This window comes from Crotalus tigris, unplaced genomic scaffold (assembly GCF_016545835.1).
Source record: "Crotalus tigris isolate CLP2741 ecotype Arizona unplaced genomic scaffold, ASM1654583v1 scf7180000017691.523996, whole genome shotgun sequence".
In the NCBI taxonomy this organism is placed as follows: domain Eukaryota; kingdom Metazoa; phylum Chordata; class Lepidosauria; order Squamata; family Viperidae; genus Crotalus; species Crotalus tigris.
Genome location: NW_024096570.1, coordinates 424,425 through 443,508, shown reverse-complemented (window position 1 = coordinate 443,508; position 19,084 = coordinate 424,425). Strand labels below are relative to the sequence as shown.

The following is a 19,084-nucleotide window of genomic DNA, read 5'->3' as shown; positions in this document are numbered from 1 at the left end:
CGAGCAAAGTCAATAGGGGCAACTGTGAGAGGGATCTTGGAGTCCTAGTGGACAATCACTTAAATATGAGCCAGCAGTGTGCTGCAGCTGCCAAAAAAGCCAACACAGTGCTGGGTTGCGTTAACAGAGGGATAGAATCAAGATCACGTGAAGTATTAATAATACTTTACAATGCCTTGGTAAGGCCATACTTGGAATACTGCATCCAGTTTTGGTCATCACGATGTAAAAAAGATGTTGAGACTCTAGAAAGAGTGTAGAGAAGAGCAACAAAGATGATTAGGGGACTGAAGGCTAAAACATATAAGGAACAGTTGCTGGAATTGGATATGTCTAGTTTAATGAAGAGAAAGACGAGGGGGGACATGATAGCAGAGTTCCAATATCTCAGGAGTTGCCACAAAGAAGAGGGAGTCAAGCTATTCTCCAAAGCACCTGAAGGCAGGACAAGAAGCAACAGATGGAAACTAATCAAGGAGAGAAGCAACCTAGAACTAAGGAGAAACTTCCTGACAGTGAGAACAATTAACCAGTGGAACAACCTGCCTCCAGAAGCAGTGAATGCGCCAACACTGGAAGTTTTTAAGAAGAGACTGGACAGCCATTTGTCCAAAATGGTATATGCCTGAGCAGGGGGTTGGACTAGATGGCCTCCAAGGTCCCCTCCAACTTTATTATTATTATTATAGGGACACAAAGGACAACTGTGTATCACACATAGGATTTGTCTTTATCCATTTTGTAGGCCAAATTCAGCCATGAAATAGCCTCCAGCCATTAAAATGTTGCCCACTTGTTTAAGGAACAATAGGAATGTTGTCCAAATAAGAAAGAGAAAAAAATGTCGCAAAGTGAACCTAAAAGGCCACAGAGCTGAAAGTCTATCCCTCTGAGTAAGCATCAAATCAAAGATTACCAATTTGACGTGCCCTTTCAATTCTACCTCCTGTGTCCCTGAAGCGAAATTTGCATAAGCAGGAGCTAAAGTGTTGTATATGATTTCTGCAACTGGGTGAAACTTCTCTTTATTTCATCAATTTGCTTCCGCAAATATTTACTGTTGCCTAGCTCAAACAACTTTGGAAATTTACAGTAAATGAAATTAAAAATAAACGCAATCAAGCGAACCAGGAAGGTTCTACATATAAATAGCAGCAATTTTGCCATGTTGGATCATCATCTACTGCTTAAGGCAGTTCATGTTGATTTTGCTACTCATTAGAAGAGGGATCTATAACCAAACTCACATACTTGGCTGCACGTTGCTGAGATTGCAACGAGCTCTAACCACTCGTTCTTGTGATATACACCAACAAGTAGACCTTTGATCTTATTGCCGCGGCCACCATCTTGAACTATTTTTTTACCATTTCTCATCAACACCCCTTGAGTATAGGTAGTCCTTGACTTACAATCACAACTGAGCCCCAAATTTTTCACCCTTACGACTGTTGCAGCATCCCCTTGATCACATGATCAAAATTCAGATGCCTGGCAACTGATTCATCATGGTTGTAATGTCCCGGGATCAAGTGATCATCTTTTGCAACCTTCTGACATGCTAAGTCAGGGGTCTTCAAACTTGGCAACTTTGAGACTTGTGGACTTCAACTCCCAGAATTCCTCAGCCAGCCCTGGCTGGCTGAGGAATTCTGGGAGTTGAAGTCCACAAGTCCTAAAGTTGCCAAGTTTGAAGACCCCTGTGCTAAGTCAATGGGAAAACCAGATTCACTTAACAATGGTTGTTACTAAGTCAACCACTGCAGGAATTCACTGAACAACTGTGGCAAGAAAGGTCGTGAAATGGGCCAAAACTCACTTAACAACTGGCTCACTTAGCAGCAGAAATGTTGGGCTTAATTTTGGCCGTTGGTCGAGAATGTAGTGATGCAGATAAGTGCCTTAGTTTGACAAGATTTCTGTCTGTAGCAATAATAAAGAAATTACTCTGAAGTAACTCGTGTTGTTGTTGGTTCCTTGGACCTCACAGCTGCCTTCTAATGAAAGCACCAAGCTTCTGCAGGGGCTATTGCTTGCAGGCCTTGGACAGATAATCTAGGCTGGTGTGACATTAATGCACCTTCTTCTGTTCACTCTCTCCCACAACAACCTTTATGCATAACATCACCCAGTTCAACTTTTTTCCATTCTTCATGACTTCACAATCAGTTTTCTCAAGATAGCCCTAAAACCGGCAATCGCATGTTTATAGAATGCATTTGTATTACATAGTAGAGGAATAAAGGGAAGAGAAAAGGTATTTGGATTTGAGAGGATATTTTAGGCAGGTTCTTAACTCTTAACGTAAAATACTCACCACACCTATTCCTTCAAATGCAAAGATAGCTGTGCCAAAGAAAAGGGGATACTTGCTCCAACTAGCCACCAGAATCAGTTTTTGAGGTGCAGCTAAACCCTGGGGAGAGAAAGTAAAGAGGGAGTATATATCTATTCTGAAGTTTACAATATTTTCAAGAGCAGCAGTTTTTTTCACAGAAGCAAAGGTAGGCCAACTAATGCCTACTGACATGACCAAAATCAGATCCAGTGGAAGATATTAGTAGCATATCTCACTTCTTACAATTGTTAAAAGCGAAGTATCGTTCTATGCAGTCATCATGTCAAGTTTCGAAGCACGTTTCTGCTGGTGCGACAAATATTGCTTCTCAGCTTGCCAATGAACTTGGGGGGAGGGAAGAGATTTGGAATGCAGACTTCAAAGATTAAGAAGCCAGACTGTGAGAATCAAGGACATTACACCAGGCGTCTGGCTAGACCTAGAGATGATTTCTCATAACAACATTTTTCTACTTCATTGGGCAACGCGACCTGACCCAGAGGGAGGAGGGAGAATTCAATGCTTTTACTATATGCCAGAGCTGATTTTGCTTCCATTAGTGCCGAAGTGATGTACTCAATACAATTTTACATTAAGAGATCGAAATGTCTCAAAGATCTTTGCTTGGTTGGGTTCATGAGTTGGAACTTTGACACATCAGTGGTAGGATGAGATATGATCTTAAGGCCTCAAGCTTAGCTCAATCCCTGATGATTTCAAGATCAGAGTCGTGTTTTCTTTGGGGGAAAAAAGACTGCTGTTGCAGCCACTAAATCAGAAAGGCTCAAATCATTTTAAAAACTCCATGCAGGTAGTCCTCAACTTAGAACAGGTCCTTTAGTGACATTTTCAAAGTTACAACAGCACTGATAAAAGTGACTTTCGACCGATTTTCATACTTACGATCATGATAGCATCCCCAGGGTCATATGATCAAAATTCAAATGTTTGGGAACTAACTCACATTTATGACCGTTGCAGTGTCCCGGGGTCACGTGATCCCCTTTTGCGGCCTTCTGACAAGCAAAGTCAAAGGGGAAGCCAGATTCACTTCACAACCGTGTTACTAATTTAATAACTGCAGTGATTCCCTTAACAACCGTAATTAATAAATGTCTCACTTAGAAACATAAATGTTGGGCTCCATTGTGGTCGTAAATTGAGGACTCCCTGTACGGGAGTTGTTTGTCCCTTGTTTTCTTCTCCAGTGAGATAGTTTCAACCACCCTCTGGTGCTTGTGTGAAGGTACAGAAATACAGGACCAAATTCACATTAGAAAGGATCGGGGTCTGTGGGGCAGAACCCAACCAAATGTGACACTGAAAAATGAAACAGTGGAGAAATACCGTATTTTCCGGTGTATAAGACGACTTTCTAAAGCCTGAAAATCTTCTCAAAAGTCAGGGGTCGTCTTATACGCAGGTATATACTGGTAGCTGTTCTCTGAATTTAAAACCAATCTGCCCTCTAGTGGCCAGCCCTATTTTTTTACAAATAAGCACTTAACAGGACAAAGCTTTCTAGCAGCAAAGGAGCTCCTATTGTGCTCATCTATAAACAGAAATTCAATATTGTACTGTATTTTCTGGCATATAAGATGACTTTCTAAACCCTGAAAATCTTCTCAAAAGTTGGGGGTCGTCTTATACGCCCAGTCGCCTTATACGCCGGAATATATGGTACTTCCTACTCACCTCTATAACGTAGTGATAAATAACGATCAAGCTGACAGCCATAGCTAAATTTGCAAGGAACGAGAACACAGAGAGATGCTTCAGATCGCGAATGAAAACCAAGAGGATTACAGGTGGAAGGAAGCACAGCATGTATACTCTCAAATCGGTGGTCTTTCTGTCTGGAGGGGCAGGGGTCCCTGTGGCGTTCATAGCATATGGTTTAGTTTGAGCATATCCTTCGCAAACCTGCCATAAATTAAGCACAGAGAGAGAGAGAGTTGAGCACATTTAGCATTGGGAGAACTACAGGCAGTCCTCGTTTTACGACTGACTCATTTAACGACCCTTCAAAGCGACAGTGTTTAAAAAACAGCCTTGCAGCCATGCTCACATTTATCATCATCTCGCCACTGATGAGCTTCCCAACTGACTTGCAGGAAGCGTAATCAAGAGAATGAATGAATAGAAAAAAATGGAAATAAAAGTCATGGTCACATGACTTAACGACCGAAGGGGAAGTGAGGTTGTAAGATCAACACGGTCCCATTTTGCTTAGCAACCACAGCACTTAGCAACAGAGCTGCAAGTCCTAATTGTGGCTACTAAACGAGGACTGCCTCTATATAAAACCTAAGAAGTAGTTCAGAAGACAGCAAACCTAGTGCAGGGCTTTTCAACCTTTTCACCCATTGTACCACTTTAAGGATATGGCAATATCCGAGTACCACCAGTCGCCTAGCAAGATGTCAAAAACTTGATGACCCCACCCAAAAAAGGAAAAAAGTGATGAAGTACAGGTAGTCCTCGACTTACAACAGTTCGCTTACTGACTGTTTGAAGTTACAATGGCACTGAAAAAAGTGCCCCCCAAGCCACAGCCGAGCAAGACACCTGCCTGCCCACCCGGCGGTGCTCTTCCTCCTGTCCGAGGTTTTCATTGTTGTGAGCATTTCTGTTGAAGATTGGCAGCGGAGGTGGGGTGGGGGTGTGTGTTTTTTATTCCCCCCATCTGCTGGGTGGTTGTAGCAGGTTTTGGTCACTTCACTTGACCCTGGGACACTGTGACCATCATAAATATGAATCGGTTGCCAAGCATCCAAATGTAAATCACAAGACCCTGGAGATGCTGCAACATTCCAGCTGATCGGAGCTTCTTCTGGGTTCAGCAGAAGCGCCAGGATCAGTGCCGAGCTCCAGCTGGAGCCTGGCGCTGATCCTGGCGCTTCTGCTGAGCCCTGACAGTCCCGAACCGCTGATCCTGGCACTTCCACTGAACCCTGACAGCCCTGCAACTCCAGCCGTCTCTCGCTCAGGCTTGTGTGATGCTACCACTGGTTCAGCTCATTCCCCTCCCCTGCTACCACTTTTCTAGGATGGTCGTGTACCACCTGCCAGGTGCCAATGTACCACAGGTGGTACCCATACCACTAGTTGAAAAGCCCTGACCTAGAGGATTGTTTAGAGCAGGGGTGTCAAACTGCCGGCACGCAGGCCAGATGCGTCACATGATGCGGTGAGTTTGACACCCCTGGTTTAGAGAGTTTACCTGCACACTTCACAGAGTTGCACTAGATGATCCGTGTGGTCCTTCCCAACTCCACAATTCTATGATTCTTTAAATTGTGACAGCATGTTATGGGCTTACACAAAAAACCTTGCTATAGCTGCTAGAAAATAAACTCTGCCATTACTCCCAACTACACAGTCTGTGTCAGGCCCCAAGAACCAAGAACAACACGTGGGGTTACTTATGAGTTGTTTATTATTGTTCACCTACAGACCGAATCTTGATGGACTTAAGCAACTATCCGCATAATTATAATACTTTGTGAACTGCTATAGAGGGGTTCATCTTAGCTCTCTTCCTGCCTACCAGACTTTTCAAGCTCCACTGCCTCTTTGTCCTCTGAGAAGTAACCTGTCTCTCTTGGGACTCCAGACTACATTCCTCCACACCCCGGCTGTAATTGTCTTCTCCAACAGAATGTAAAGAAAGGTTTTCCTCTTGTGTAATTGCATCAACTTATACTTTTTCAACAAGCGTTGGCAAACATCAGTTTGACCCAAAAGGCTCTTCCAACTTGTATTTTTTTTTTTTAAAGAAAGAATTGGTATAGTGCAGGGGTAGGCAACCTTGGCTCTTTTATGACTCGTGGACTTCAACTCCCAGAAGTCCTCAGCCAGCTATGCTGGCTCAGGAATTCTGGGAGTTGAAGTCCACGAGTCATAAAAGAGCCAAAGTTGCCTACCCCTGGTATAGTTACTGCCTTCCTATTAATCCTGCTTTGACTAGGATTGGTCTGGTTTGGGGTTTCAGGCTCCAGCTAGTTGACCCCAAAGTCCCAATGTAGCCAATATGAGAAGCCTTGCTCTCTCTTTGCATACACAAGCCAATGGGTTTTTCACAGGCAAAGGAAGGCCACCTCCTACCTCGTTTGTTTGCAAAACTCTGGGTTCAGCCATCTGTCAAAATCTACTTTCCCTTTTGTCTGTGCAAATGGTGTAGAGCAGGGGTAGGCAACCTTGGCTCTTTTATGACTCGTGGACTTCAACTCCCAGAATTCCTGAGCCAGCATGGCTCAGCTTGGAAACCTCTCCCTTTCCCCTCAGCATGGCTGGCTCAGGAATTCTGGGAGTTGAAGTCCACGAGTCATAAAAGAGCCAAGGTTGCCTACCCCTGGTGTAGAGAAAGGAGAGGGAGGTTTGATGGTAGGCTAAGCAAGACAGTTGTTAAATAAATCATGCAGTTGTTAAACGAAATCTGCCTTCCCCCATTTTACAACCCTTTTGGCCACAGTCGTTCAGTGAGTCATGCGGTTGATTCACTTGGCCTGTTGGAGGTTGGCTGGGAAGGTTACAAATGGTGATCACGTGATCCCAGGACAGTGCAACGGTCATAAAGGCAGGCCGGTGGCCAAGCGCCCAAATTGGGATGCTGCAACCGTCGTAAGTGTGAAAACCAATCATAAGTCCCTTTTTTTCAGTGCCATTGTAGGTTTGAATGGTCACTAAACAAGTGGTTGTAAGTCAAGGACTACCTACATACTGTTTTAATTTTCCTTATTCCTAATGCACCACTGGAAGGAAAGAGCTAGCTTCCATTTTCCTATATTCTTCTTGGTGGGAGAAGTCAATAATAATAACAACAATAACGATAACAATAAAGTTGGAAGAGACCTTGGAGGTCATCTAGTCCAACCCCCTGCTCAGGCAGGAAACCCTATACCATTTCAGACAAATGGCTGTCCAGTCTCTTCTTAAAGACTTCCAACGTTGGAGCATTCACAGCTTCTGGAGGCAGGCTGTTCCACTGATTAATTGTTCTAAGTGTCAGGAAATTTAGTTCTGGATTGCTTCTCTCAGAGAATGTACAATTAGAATAACAGAATAACAGACTTGGAAGGGACCTTGGAAGTTATCTAGTCCAACCCCCTGCTCAAGCAGGAGATTCTATACCATTTCTATGCTATCCAATCTTTTCTTAAAAACCTCCGGTGATGGAGCACCCACAACTTCTGAAGGTAAGCTGTTCCATTGGTTAAGTATTCTCACTGTTAGGAAGTTTCTTCTTAATTCCAAGTTGCTTCTCTCCTTGATTAGTTTCCATCCATTGCTTCTTGTCCTGCCTTCAGGTGTTTTGGAGAATAGGTTAACTCCCTCTTTGTGGCAACCCCGGAGATATTGGAACACTGCTGTCATGTCCCCACTAGTCCTTCTCTTCATAAACTAGACATACCCAATTCCAGCAACCGTTCTTTATATGTTTTAGCCTCCAGTTCCCTGAGCATCTTTGTTGCTCTTCTCTGCCCTCTTTCTAGAGTCTCAACATCTTTTTTTACATCGCGGTGACCAAAACTGGATGGAGTATTCCAAGTGTGGCCTTACCAAGGCACTGTAAAGTGGTATAAACACTTTACGTGATCTTGATTTTTATCCCTTTGGAAATCCCCCTTCCTCTTCTTCCTCACTGCAATGAGAAGAAGGAATAACCTTGAAGAACAGGCGGAAGAGCTGCAATGAAATTAATGGTCAGATAAAAGCTAAAAGAAATCTGGGGCAAATCTCAAGTGACAGAATTTGATTCAAATGTTTTTGTGCTAGGAAGCAGCGTTTGAAACAAACAAACAAACGAACAGGAGAGTTTCAGTCGTATTTCGATTCTCCCATAAAAAGATTCAAGATTCACATAGGAAGAAGTATGAAGACTGTAAGCTGTCTTTCATTTCATTAAAAAAATGGGGAGGGGGGGTTGGCTTCGAATTGCAATTTCCTTTAAGAGAGCCCTCCAATCTAGAAAAATGGTATAGGGTTTCCTACCTGAGCAGGGGTTGGACTAGATCATCTCCAAAGTCCCTTCCAATTTTATTATTATTATTATTATTATTATTATTATTATTAGTAGTAGTAGTAGTAGTAGTAGTAGTAGTAGTAGTAGTAGTAGTAGCAGTAACACTAGTCTGTAGGAACAGAGATAGCTGCTTGGAATAAGATATCCAATTCAAAGTCTTCTGCAGTTTTGTCCAGTGTTAATCACCCCACAAATAAAAAACATTTTAGACCATTCAATCTATTCCCTATTAAACCACAGGGATAATAGGTTGCTCCACGGGGCCTTCCTAATAATTACCTGAAGTAATCTAAACAACTATTTGAGCGTGGGAAATATTTTATTACATAAACATCTGGTGTCATTTGGTAGGCACTACATGCTATTAATACTCTTTGGGGGGTCCCACTATTTTTCATTACAATGGAATAGTAAACATTATTAGCCAGGCTTTTGCATTATTAGACCTAACAGACAGTCAGGGTAAAAGCCAACATGCCAGCAAGGCAAGCCGTATTACAGTACACTTTGGGTTTTCTTCTGTCATTCCCATAACAATATTTCACTTAATTATCAGAAAAGATTTCCATAGAATTTATATCCTCCCCCCACACAAAATGGGAAAAGTGGAACTGTATTGATCCATGTTCATTAAGACCAGGGGTCTTCAAACCTGGCCCTTTTATGACTTGTGAACTTCAACTCCCAGAATTCCTCAGCCAGTGTGCCTGGCTGAGGAATTCTGGGAGTTGAAGTCCACAAGTCATAAAAGGGCCAAGTTTGAAGACTCCTTGATTAAGGCTGACCTGTAGTTCTTGACTTATGTCTGGCCACTTAGTGACCGTTCAAAGTTCCGATGAACCTATCTTGGGGCTACTTATGATCTTATCCAATGTTTCTATGGTCAGTCCTCTTCTGTGGTCATATGACCATACTTTGGGCACTTCTGACAACACAGCCACATTTATCACCCTTTGCGGTGTCCCAGGGTCATTAGACTGCATTTTGTGACAGTTTTGCCAAAAAGCGGTACTTATTTCTGTTTATGAACAATGTACAAACAAAGATTTAGTAGCAACATTTGTATGGTAAAAGTTAAATGGCCAAAATAAAGACACAAAAGTGAGTTTTTAAATAAGTAAGTAAGTAAGTAAGTAAAAGACCTATAGTCACTATGGCTATGACATTCCAGACTATCTACTCTTTCACCGAGCAGATTTTTTTATACTAAAAAAATTAATTCACCAGTGCACTATTTCATTATGACAGTCCGGTAACTCAGGAAAGGAAAAATAATAATTGTAGAAAAAAAGTTTCTGCCAAGTTTGAGGTTTTCCTCAAGATTTGAACAGCCCCACTCTACTGATATTTCAATGGTGTTTTAATGTGTTTTTTTTAAACAATTTGTAAATTGCCAGAATCACCAGGAATCAGGTGCCACATACATTTAGAAATTAATAAATAAATAAGCAAACAACAAACAAACCTTTTTTTTTACTAGCATGTTAAAATAGGACTCAAGATCAGAAGAGTAAAAGAATCAAGCAGGAGGCATTCATAGCAAAACTGGCCATTTCTCAGTGATCAGGCAAACAATAGAGACTGGAAGCCAACACGAAAGAAAATCCAAGACAAGACTGAATGAATCTTCCAATACAATTAAAACAAGAATATAGCACAGTCTAATGCAGTGCTTCTCAAATAGTGGAGCGCGCCCCCCAGGGGGGGCGCGAGGCTCCGTAAAGGGGGGCTCGTTTGACCTCGGCAAATACTGTCATATTGATAGTAGCAGCCCGACGCGGAGGACAACATGACCGCCAACGCATGTGACACATGCAAAGGACCCGATTGGATAGACATGATGCTCTATCCTGATTGGCCAAACCCGCCCGTGTAACTTTTAGACCCGGAAATCGGTCCTCTGTACAGAAAAAAAATTGTACAGTCGCGCGGGGGGGGGGGCGCGAAATGTTTTCTTCTTCCTAGGGGGGGCATGACAGAAAATAATTGAGAAGCACTGATCTAATGTGTGAACCAGGCTTCGTGGTCTATGCTAATCTAATCAGTTTACTGTTTTATTTGTATGTTATGTGTGAGAAAAGTAAACCTGCTTTCCCCAGCTTGCCACCCTCCAGGAAAACGTAAATCTGGAAACTGCTGTAGCAAGATATGCGAAGCGAACATGACAAAATCACAAAGGAGTGCCAAACAGCACAAAAGGATCCCTCCAAAGAATGCTAGCTTTATTGGTTCTGAGTAAGATCTATGAATGTTGATATAAAAGAGATTGATCATGATCAATAACTGGTTATCCAGACTAATTTTCTGTGACTTACATGCAGGTGCTTTTTTGAGGGGTGAAGATGCAGTTTTTTTACCACTGAGGAAATAGAATTACAACAGCAGCTGAAAGAATAGAATCCCTTGGGCTCCCCCTACAGTTGAAAATGATTATCTAGATCGGATTCCCAATTCAATTCAGATTTTTATCGAACCAAGTGGGAAATTCTCACGTTTTAAGACCACACTGCTAACCCTTGGCAACAAAACATCCCAGTTTTGATGCAGCCACACTGGATTTTTGTTTTTTCAAAATTCAGTTTAGGTATTTATGTATACGATTTAGAGGCCACGTGACTTTCAATCATCTGGCCGGCTTAATATTTATGTTTATTTTATGTTTATGTTTATTTATTTGTATCTCACCTTTACTGTTGTTTAGAAATAACACAAAGCATTGAACATATCCAACACAGCTTTACAAATGAAAGCCAGCAACCACCAGCCTTATCCTAAATATGCAGAGTTGGAGGAACTACAAGTATCATATGGTCCAGTGTTTTTTTAATCTTGGCTAGGAGAATTCTGGGAATTGGAGTCCACGCATCTTAAGGTTCCAAGATTGAGAAACACTGATCTGGTACAACACTCCACAGTGCACACTCCAATTATACAATCCATGAGCTGTTCAGACTCTACTAAAATACTCCTACAGATCAAGAACCCACAACCTCTGTAAGCTGACTATCTCCCAGAAATTGTTACGCCAATGACTTAATAGCTGGCCATCACACCCCAATAAACACCCCAATAAATCCACACACACAACCAGGCACCATATAAGTACCACATACAGAATAGTGTCCAAAGCACACATTCTGCTAGAGACAAGTTCCCTGAGGATGGGCTCCAGCACGAATCTGAAAGCTTGGAAGACTAATAAACCTTTGGTCCTGGTGACCAACCTAGACTGGATCCTGCAACTTTATCCCGGGACACATATAGTCTCCTTCAAGTCCCCATAAAGTTTTTTCTTATATTTAAACACAATCAAAGCAGCTGCAGCATGCGCTCATTATTTCTGGTCCCGGTTTCTGTGACTATGGAGAACTTGGCTAGCTTGTCCACAGCTTCTCTTTATCTACCTAAGCACAGCTATCATGTCTGCCCTCAACTCCTTTTCAAATTAAACTTTCCAAAATTCTTCCAGCATGTCCTCATAGGCCATGTCCCCAAGTCCCTGAATTGTTTTTTGTTACCTCTTCTGAACCTCTTCTGTCAGTGTCCTTTGGAAAATGGGACGCCCAGAAATGCACATAAGTACTTCAAGTACATATTTGAAGGGCTGCCACAAATAAGAAGGGGTCACGTTATTCTCCAAAGCACCAGAGGGCAAGACAAGAAACAATGGAAGGAAATTAATCTAGGAGAAAAGCAACCTGGAATTAAGGAGAAATTTTCCCAACAGTGAAGACAATTAACCAGTGGAACAGCTTGCCTTCAGAAGTTGTGGATGCTCCATCACTGGAGGTTTTTAAAAAGAGGCTAGACAGTCACTTGTCTGAAATGGTATAAGTTCTGCTTGAGCAGGGGGCTGGACTAGAAGACCTCCAAGGCCCCTTCCAGCTCGATTCTATTCTAAGTATGGTTTTTTCGGCACCCAAGAAATAAGAAAACCATTAGAACCATGGGGCATCTTTTAGAAATTTGGGCTAGTCCTTTCTAGGGAAGCAAGAAGCTTTTGAAGAGCAGTCAAAGACATTTAGAGAAGACCGCGGTAGTCCAGTCTTATGAAAAAGAACCACAGATGAGATGCACACAGGATTTAAACCAGCGGTTCTCAACCTGTGGGTCGGGACCCCATTTGGGGTCGAACGACCATTTCACGGGGGTCGCCAAACAACGCAGTCCGCCATTTTTTTCCCCTTTTCCTTAGCTGTTCTACTCCCTTTTATTCTATTGGCTTTTGAAAGCCAATAGAATAGACTCTCTTGAATAGAGTCTAATTCTATTGGCTTTCAAAAGCCAATAGGAATTGTCCAGGCTGCCTCTGCCCTGCTGAGCCCGCCAACAGTCCCATTCTGCAAATGGTGCTGCACCAGTTGAGTAGTCCTCGACTTACGACCGGTTGAGTAGTCCTTGACTTATGACCGGTTGGGGGGTCACGGCATTAAAAAGGTTGAGAACCACTGATTTAAACAGAGAAAACATGTCTGTCATAGCAAAAGAGTAAAGGAGACAATAACGTAACACACATCCAAACAATATTTATTGTACTTACTTGTTTCATATTTTCAGCTAAGAATACAAAATAAACACTACAAAAGCCCAACTGGGTAACCACAAGGAAGAAGTCAACGACATATCTACGAAACATAATGAGAGGAAAAATAAGTTTTTAAGTTAGTTGTGGCTTGCAATGCAGTAAAGCTATGATCATGAAAATACATCAAATGCATCAGAAGAAGGGGTGCACTGAAAAGATAATTCGGTGGGACAACTGCTTACTAATTTGTTTTAATGGCATCTGCAGGTTTATATCTCCAGTGGATCAGTTAATACTCTTGTTTAGATGGCCTTGTTTCACCCTGAATTGGATTAGCAGACTCGTGCAAGCTATTCTAACCAAATTGAAATGGTAGTATTTTAATTGGCATTTTGATTTTCTGCTGCTAATCACATTGGGCTGTTTTCAGAACATTTTTAACTTATTTATTCCTTTATGTAGAAAAAATGCAATTGCTTTTTTCTCAGATTTTAGATATATCCTACTAGATGAAAAAAAAGAGGAATATGGAGGTACTGTATATAATGGTCTTTTTCAATTATATTCTCTTTAAGATACACATGGACTTTTGGAATCTTGACAAGCAAATAACCAGGATTTGTTGAATGTTCAGTATAACCTGCTAGTTATGATTAACCCTCTCTCAAAATTATTAGCAGTGATCTTCCGAACATTTTTTTTCCAGATAGGGATATACTGGTAGTCCTCCACTTACAACTATAACAGATCCTGCCTATCATGGTCATAAAATGTATCAGTCACCTGAACTTCAAATCCAGGTCATTAAATAACCTCCAAATAAGTCCATCTTAACTTTGAATAGTCCTGTGATTGGCTGTAAGGCAAGGACTACCTGTATCTCTTTTTTTTGGTAAACAGGTTATAAGCCATCTTGAACTTAGACATTCAACAGGGTATCAGAACTAGAATTATTTGTTCACATCTTGCCTAAACCAGAATAGCACTTTCTTGCAACTGAGGATTACACTTAAAAAAAAAAAAACCTTACTCAAGAGCTGTTGAATGGAGGATGGGATTGAGAGATGGCATCATAATTTCACTAGGGTGGACAGAGCCAAAATTCTGCAGGGTTGAAATGATTTAACTATTCTTCATCCTTGGCAAAATTCTCAGGAGAGGCAATGGAGCACTGGGATGCTGAACATGGATTGCCAATTGCCCACTCTATGCTAAGCCACCATGCATATAATCTACTTAATTTTGGCTCGCCATGATATGCAATTTTTGATTTGTGAACTATGAGTACAGAAGTGTCAAGATTCATGTTTTCTTAATCAACAAACTTAAACTACAAGCAGAAAAGCAAAGTTTTACATTTAGGCAGGAAGAATCAAAGATATAAGTACAGATTAGGCAAGACCTGGCTCAAAAACAGCAACTGTGCGAGGGACCTTGGAGTCCTAGTGACTATGAGCCAGCAATGAGCAGCAGCAGACAAAAAAGCTAATACAATCCTGGGTTGTATAAACAGAGGCATAGAATCAAGATCACACAAAGTATTAGTACCACTTTATAAAACCCTAGTGAGGCCACACCTGAAATACTGCAACCAATTTTGGTCACCATACTACAAAAAAGATGTTGAACCCTTGGAAAAAGTTCAGAGTAAAGTAACTAAAATCATCCAAAGCCTGGAGACTAAAACATATGAAGAATGGCTGCAGGACTTGGGTTTGGCTAGTGTAAAGAAAAGAAGAAATAGGGGTGACATGATAGCAGTATTCCAGTATTTGAGAGGCTGCCACAAAGAAGAGGGGGGTCACCTTATTCACCGAAGCACCAGAGGGCAGGACAAGAAACAATGGTTGGAAAGTGACCAAAGAGAGAAGCAACCTAGAATTAAGGAGAAAGTTCCTAACCATGGGGACAATTAACCAGTGGAACAGCTAGCTTTCAGAAATTGTGGACACTCCATCACTGGAGGTTTTTAAGAAGAGACTGGACAATCATCTGTCTGAGATGGTATAGGTCCTCCTGCTTGAGCAGGGGGCTGGACTAGAAGAACTGCAAGGTCCCTTCCAGCTCTATTCTATTCTAAAGCCAAATAATGTCTGGTCTTTCCTTTCCCTCACGTTCCCAAAATACATCATTTGATGATTAAGGCAGATTAAATATATCTGGCTAGCAATGCTGCTAAGGGGCACATCATTTCTGCTGGTTCTGAATCAGTTTGAATCTATAACTTACTGATTGAGTTTATATACAGCAATAGGTCACACTTGGCTGAATAAACTACACAATCAGAACACAGCTGGTTGAAGAAGAGGGAAAGAGGGAAGTGAGAGAAGAAGTAAGAGGGTGGATGCGGTTTGGGGGGAAATGGGTAAGCAATACCGAAAGTTGTGTGTATAAACTTATTCTATTCTTTATCTGAAGTACTCTTTATGAATGTAATGAAAAATTGAAAATAAAAAAAATGTACATAAAAAAAGAACACAGCAACTGTTTTCAGATGACATTTTTTTTTATACCGCCTGTCTAGCCTCAAGGGCTGCAGAGAGGTTACGTGGTAACAGAGAAAAGCTGCAGAACAGGGATGGGGAAAGGAGAATATATATGGTCTAAATTCCCAACATGAGATTGTCCAGTTGTGTAAGAACTGCAGCCCTCAGGACTCTTGAGAGGGCATAATAGATCATCCTGATCATGGCAATATAGCCATGATTTTCCTTTTCAGAATGAGACCTGGGGGATTTTCTGGTCAGACCCACCCACTCTGCTCTGTTATTTTTTTAAAAAATGTTTTATTAGTTTTCCATTTTTACAAACCATAAGTGCTTAGTAAACAACATGTCATCTGAGTCCATTTGCCTTACTTAATAATACACATTAAACTCCTGATCTCTACCCTGTTTTTCTGGCCATCGATAAACTACATCCCATATTTTGAAATCCAGCACTGATCAAACACAATACTTAGTACTGTTAATATGTGCAACATTAAATATATATTTTCCTTATCACATTTTTCTAACGTTATACCTAAAAAAATCTGTGCTCTGTTATTGTGGAACCAGAAGGCTGCATCATTCTCTGCATTAAAAAATAATTGAGACCATGCAAAAACAGTTCTTACCTTCCCCAAGATGATCTTTTCTGTAGTAAGTGAAAGGGACACGTTTCCATGGCACGGCTAACGGTGTCACTATACCCTAAGAAAGGTATTTTTAATCTATCAAGAACAAAAAAAGTAATTATTTCTCCTCCAACTGAAAAAAAAAGAAAAGATTGAGCTGTTTGTCCGCTGCTGCAATTTTTCAGAGACTCTGAGCAGCTCACAGGATTAATATAAAAAGGTTAAGAACAAAAATGTAGTTAAGTGGGAGAAGTCTGGCTACTCAGGAATAACGATATCAAGAGAGGTAAGGGGGCATCCCTGAGAAAGTCTCTGAACAGAGCATTCCCCAGCAAGACCCCTCCCAGACCTTAATCAAGGCAGAACAGATAGTCCCAGAAATAGGTTGCAGATAGTCTTCAAGGGCTGCCCCTTGTTTACCAAGTTTCAGTAATCCAGATGCAACGTTAGAAGGTATGAGCTACCTTCTTGATCCAAGGATGCCTGGTACTGGCACACAAGATGAAATTACACAAAGGGTCTCTTGGCTGTGGCTTCCAATTGCTGTTTTGTAAGAGCCTTAAGGGCAGAAGGACCCCTAGGTCAGTATTTCTCAATCTTGACAATTTTAAGGCATGTGGACTTCAACTCCCAGAATTCCACAGCCAGCATTGCTGGCTGTGGAATTCTGGGAGTTGAAGTCCACATGCCTTAAAATTGTCAAGGTTGAGAAACACTGCCCTAGGTTGTAGGTCAGCTCTACTTGGGGAAGAACTATGCCCTCCAGAATAATTGCTCCCTCTTTGAGGGAGATGGACAATTCAAAAATGTGTTTAGATGACAGATAGACAGATAGATAGATCTGTCTGTCTGTCTGTCTGTCTGTCTATCTATCTATCTATCTATGTTGTTGTTGTTAGTTGCGAAGTCATGTCCGACCCATCGTGACCCCATGGACAACGTTCCTCCAGGCCTTCTTGTCCTCTACCATCTTCTGGAGTCCATTTAAGCTCACGCCTGCTGCTTCAGGGACTCCATCCAGCCACCTCATTCTCTGTCGTCCCCTTCTTCTATTGCCCTCAATCTTTCCCAGCATTAGGCTCTTCTCCACTGAGTCCTTCCTTCTCATTAGATGGCCAAAGTACTTGAGTTTCACTTCAAGATCTGGCCTTCTAAAGAGCAGTCGGGGTTGATCTCCTCCAGGACTAACCGATTTGATCGCCTTGCAGTCCAGGGGACTCGCAGGAGTCTTCTCCAGCACCATAGTTCAAAGGCCTCAATTCTTTGGCGCTCAGCCTTTCTTATGGTCCAACTTTCACAGCCATACATTGCAACTGGGAAAACCATGGCCTTGACTATATGTACTTTTGTTGGCAGGGTGATGTCTCTGTTTTTTAGTATGCTGTCTAGATTTGCCATAGCTTTCCTCCCCAGGAGCAAGCGTCTTTTAATTTCTTGGCTGCAGTCCCCATCTGTGGTGATCTTGGAGCCCAGGAAGATAAAATCTGTCACTACCTCCATTTCCTCCCCATCTATTTGCCAGGAATTGAGACTATGAACTCAACTAGCTTCTGCATCCATAATTACCTGGTAGAATTCAGTCTAAGTCTGTTTCTCCCCATCCAGATCTCCATGCAATGGATGGAGTTATATAAACAGGTATCATTAGCAGAAAGAGAGAGGTGGAAGCTGGGTAAAGTTAAGTCATTATTAAAGTGTTAAAAAAATGCAAGTGTCTTTCTGAGAGTAGACACAGTTTGATAGAAAAAGAAAAAACAAATCCAGAAAAATGTAAAGGGTATAATATTCATATTTACCAAGGCAATCAAACACGTGGTGATCAGGAATTCCATGCAAGTAAGTGAACAGACTGGAGGGAAGGGGACATCTGAACTCCTTCTGCCAACCTGCTTGGCTTCTGTATGAGCAAATCCCAGAGGGACAAATGTTTCCTCTCCTACAGCCAGCACAGAAATATGGCGGGCACCTCGACTCCATTAATCCACATAGTACAGAAGAGAGCAAAACAATATAAAACAAAACAAACCCAGAAATCTAACCTGCTAATAGCTTATTTTTTTTTCCATAGTGGATGCAAAGAAAGAGTCTATTCCTAACCAGGGGTAGGCAACCTTGGCTCTTTTATGACTCGTGGACTTCAACTCCCAGAATTCCTGAGCCAGCCATGCTGAGGGGAAAGGGAGAGGTTTTCAAGCTGATCCATGCTAACTCAGGAATTCTGGGAGTTGAAGTCCACGGGTCATAAAAGAACCAAGGTTGCCTACCCCTGCCCTAAACCTTGATGTCCTGCATAGAAATACAGGCTGATAATATTTGGCAGGCTGATTTCCAGGGCAGAAGTGACATCAACAAAAAGCTACATACTAACCTGACAGATAGATAATGGCTGCATCGTACCAAAATGTGCATGCAGTGGATTGACACAATTCCAATGAAGAGAAGACTGATTGGTCCAAGCTGCATGGAAGAAGGAACAAAGATAGTAACCAATTTACAAAGAGTAATATGCCTCCCCTTTCTGCAGGGATGAGCAGAAAACAGATCACGGTCTCCTGAAAAATTTGCGGAGTATCAGGAAGAATATCCGACTCTCAATGCTTTTGTCATCTCTGCTAGACTCCTAAAAACACATAATGGTCTACCCTCCGTGAAACAAATAAACTGGTATTCTGATTTCACATAATAGCCTGGTTCACAGAATATAGAGAGATCCTGGTTGGGTTCTCACAGTATGCTGAATCTCCCACTCATTCATTTCTCAAGTAGCCTCATGGGTTGTGCGAACCCAGCCATTTTGTGGCAGGCCTCAGCAGCCAACTCTCAACAGCTTATTCTCCTCCATAGCTAGGACCTGCCTAACACTTACCAGAATGCCTGCATTTTTTATTGCAAGAGGGAGGCCCAGAAGACCCGTGCCAATGTTTCCTTTAAGGATGTGAGTGAGCGTCTGAACAAATCTGAAAATGGAAAGAAAAACAAAATATCAGTGCAGGGGTGTGTGTATGTGAATCGTCTAGTCCAGTGTTTCCCAAACTTGACAACTTTAAGGCATGTGGACTTCAACTCCCAGAATTCCAC

General features: G+C 41.8%; 1 protein-coding gene across 6 annotated transcripts in view; it reads right to left on the bottom strand.

Moving 5' to 3' along the window:
* SLC36A4 (solute carrier family 36 member 4) overlaps positions 1 to 19,084 on the bottom strand; it is a 44,739-nt gene that overhangs the window by 11,048 nt on the left and 14,607 nt on the right. For 5 of the 6 annotated variants that reach the window (XM_039338134.1, XM_039338133.1, XM_039338135.1 and 2 more), the window contains 6 exons: positions 18,873 to 18,963; positions 18,375 to 18,463; positions 16,007 to 16,102; positions 12,904 to 12,988; positions 4,034 to 4,261; positions 2,318 to 2,416 (listed from right to left, as the gene is read on the bottom strand). In XM_039338134.1, the coding sequence (XP_039194068.1) occupies positions 2,318 to 2,416; positions 4,034 to 4,261; positions 12,904 to 12,988; positions 16,007 to 16,102; positions 18,375 to 18,463; positions 18,873 to 18,963 (688 nt within the window). Of the gene's footprint in view, positions 1 to 2,317; positions 2,417 to 4,033; positions 4,262 to 12,903; positions 12,989 to 16,006; positions 16,103 to 17,802; positions 18,464 to 18,872; positions 18,964 to 19,084 lie in introns of those variants that run through there. The other variant, XM_039338136.1, reaches the window with a different exon arrangement.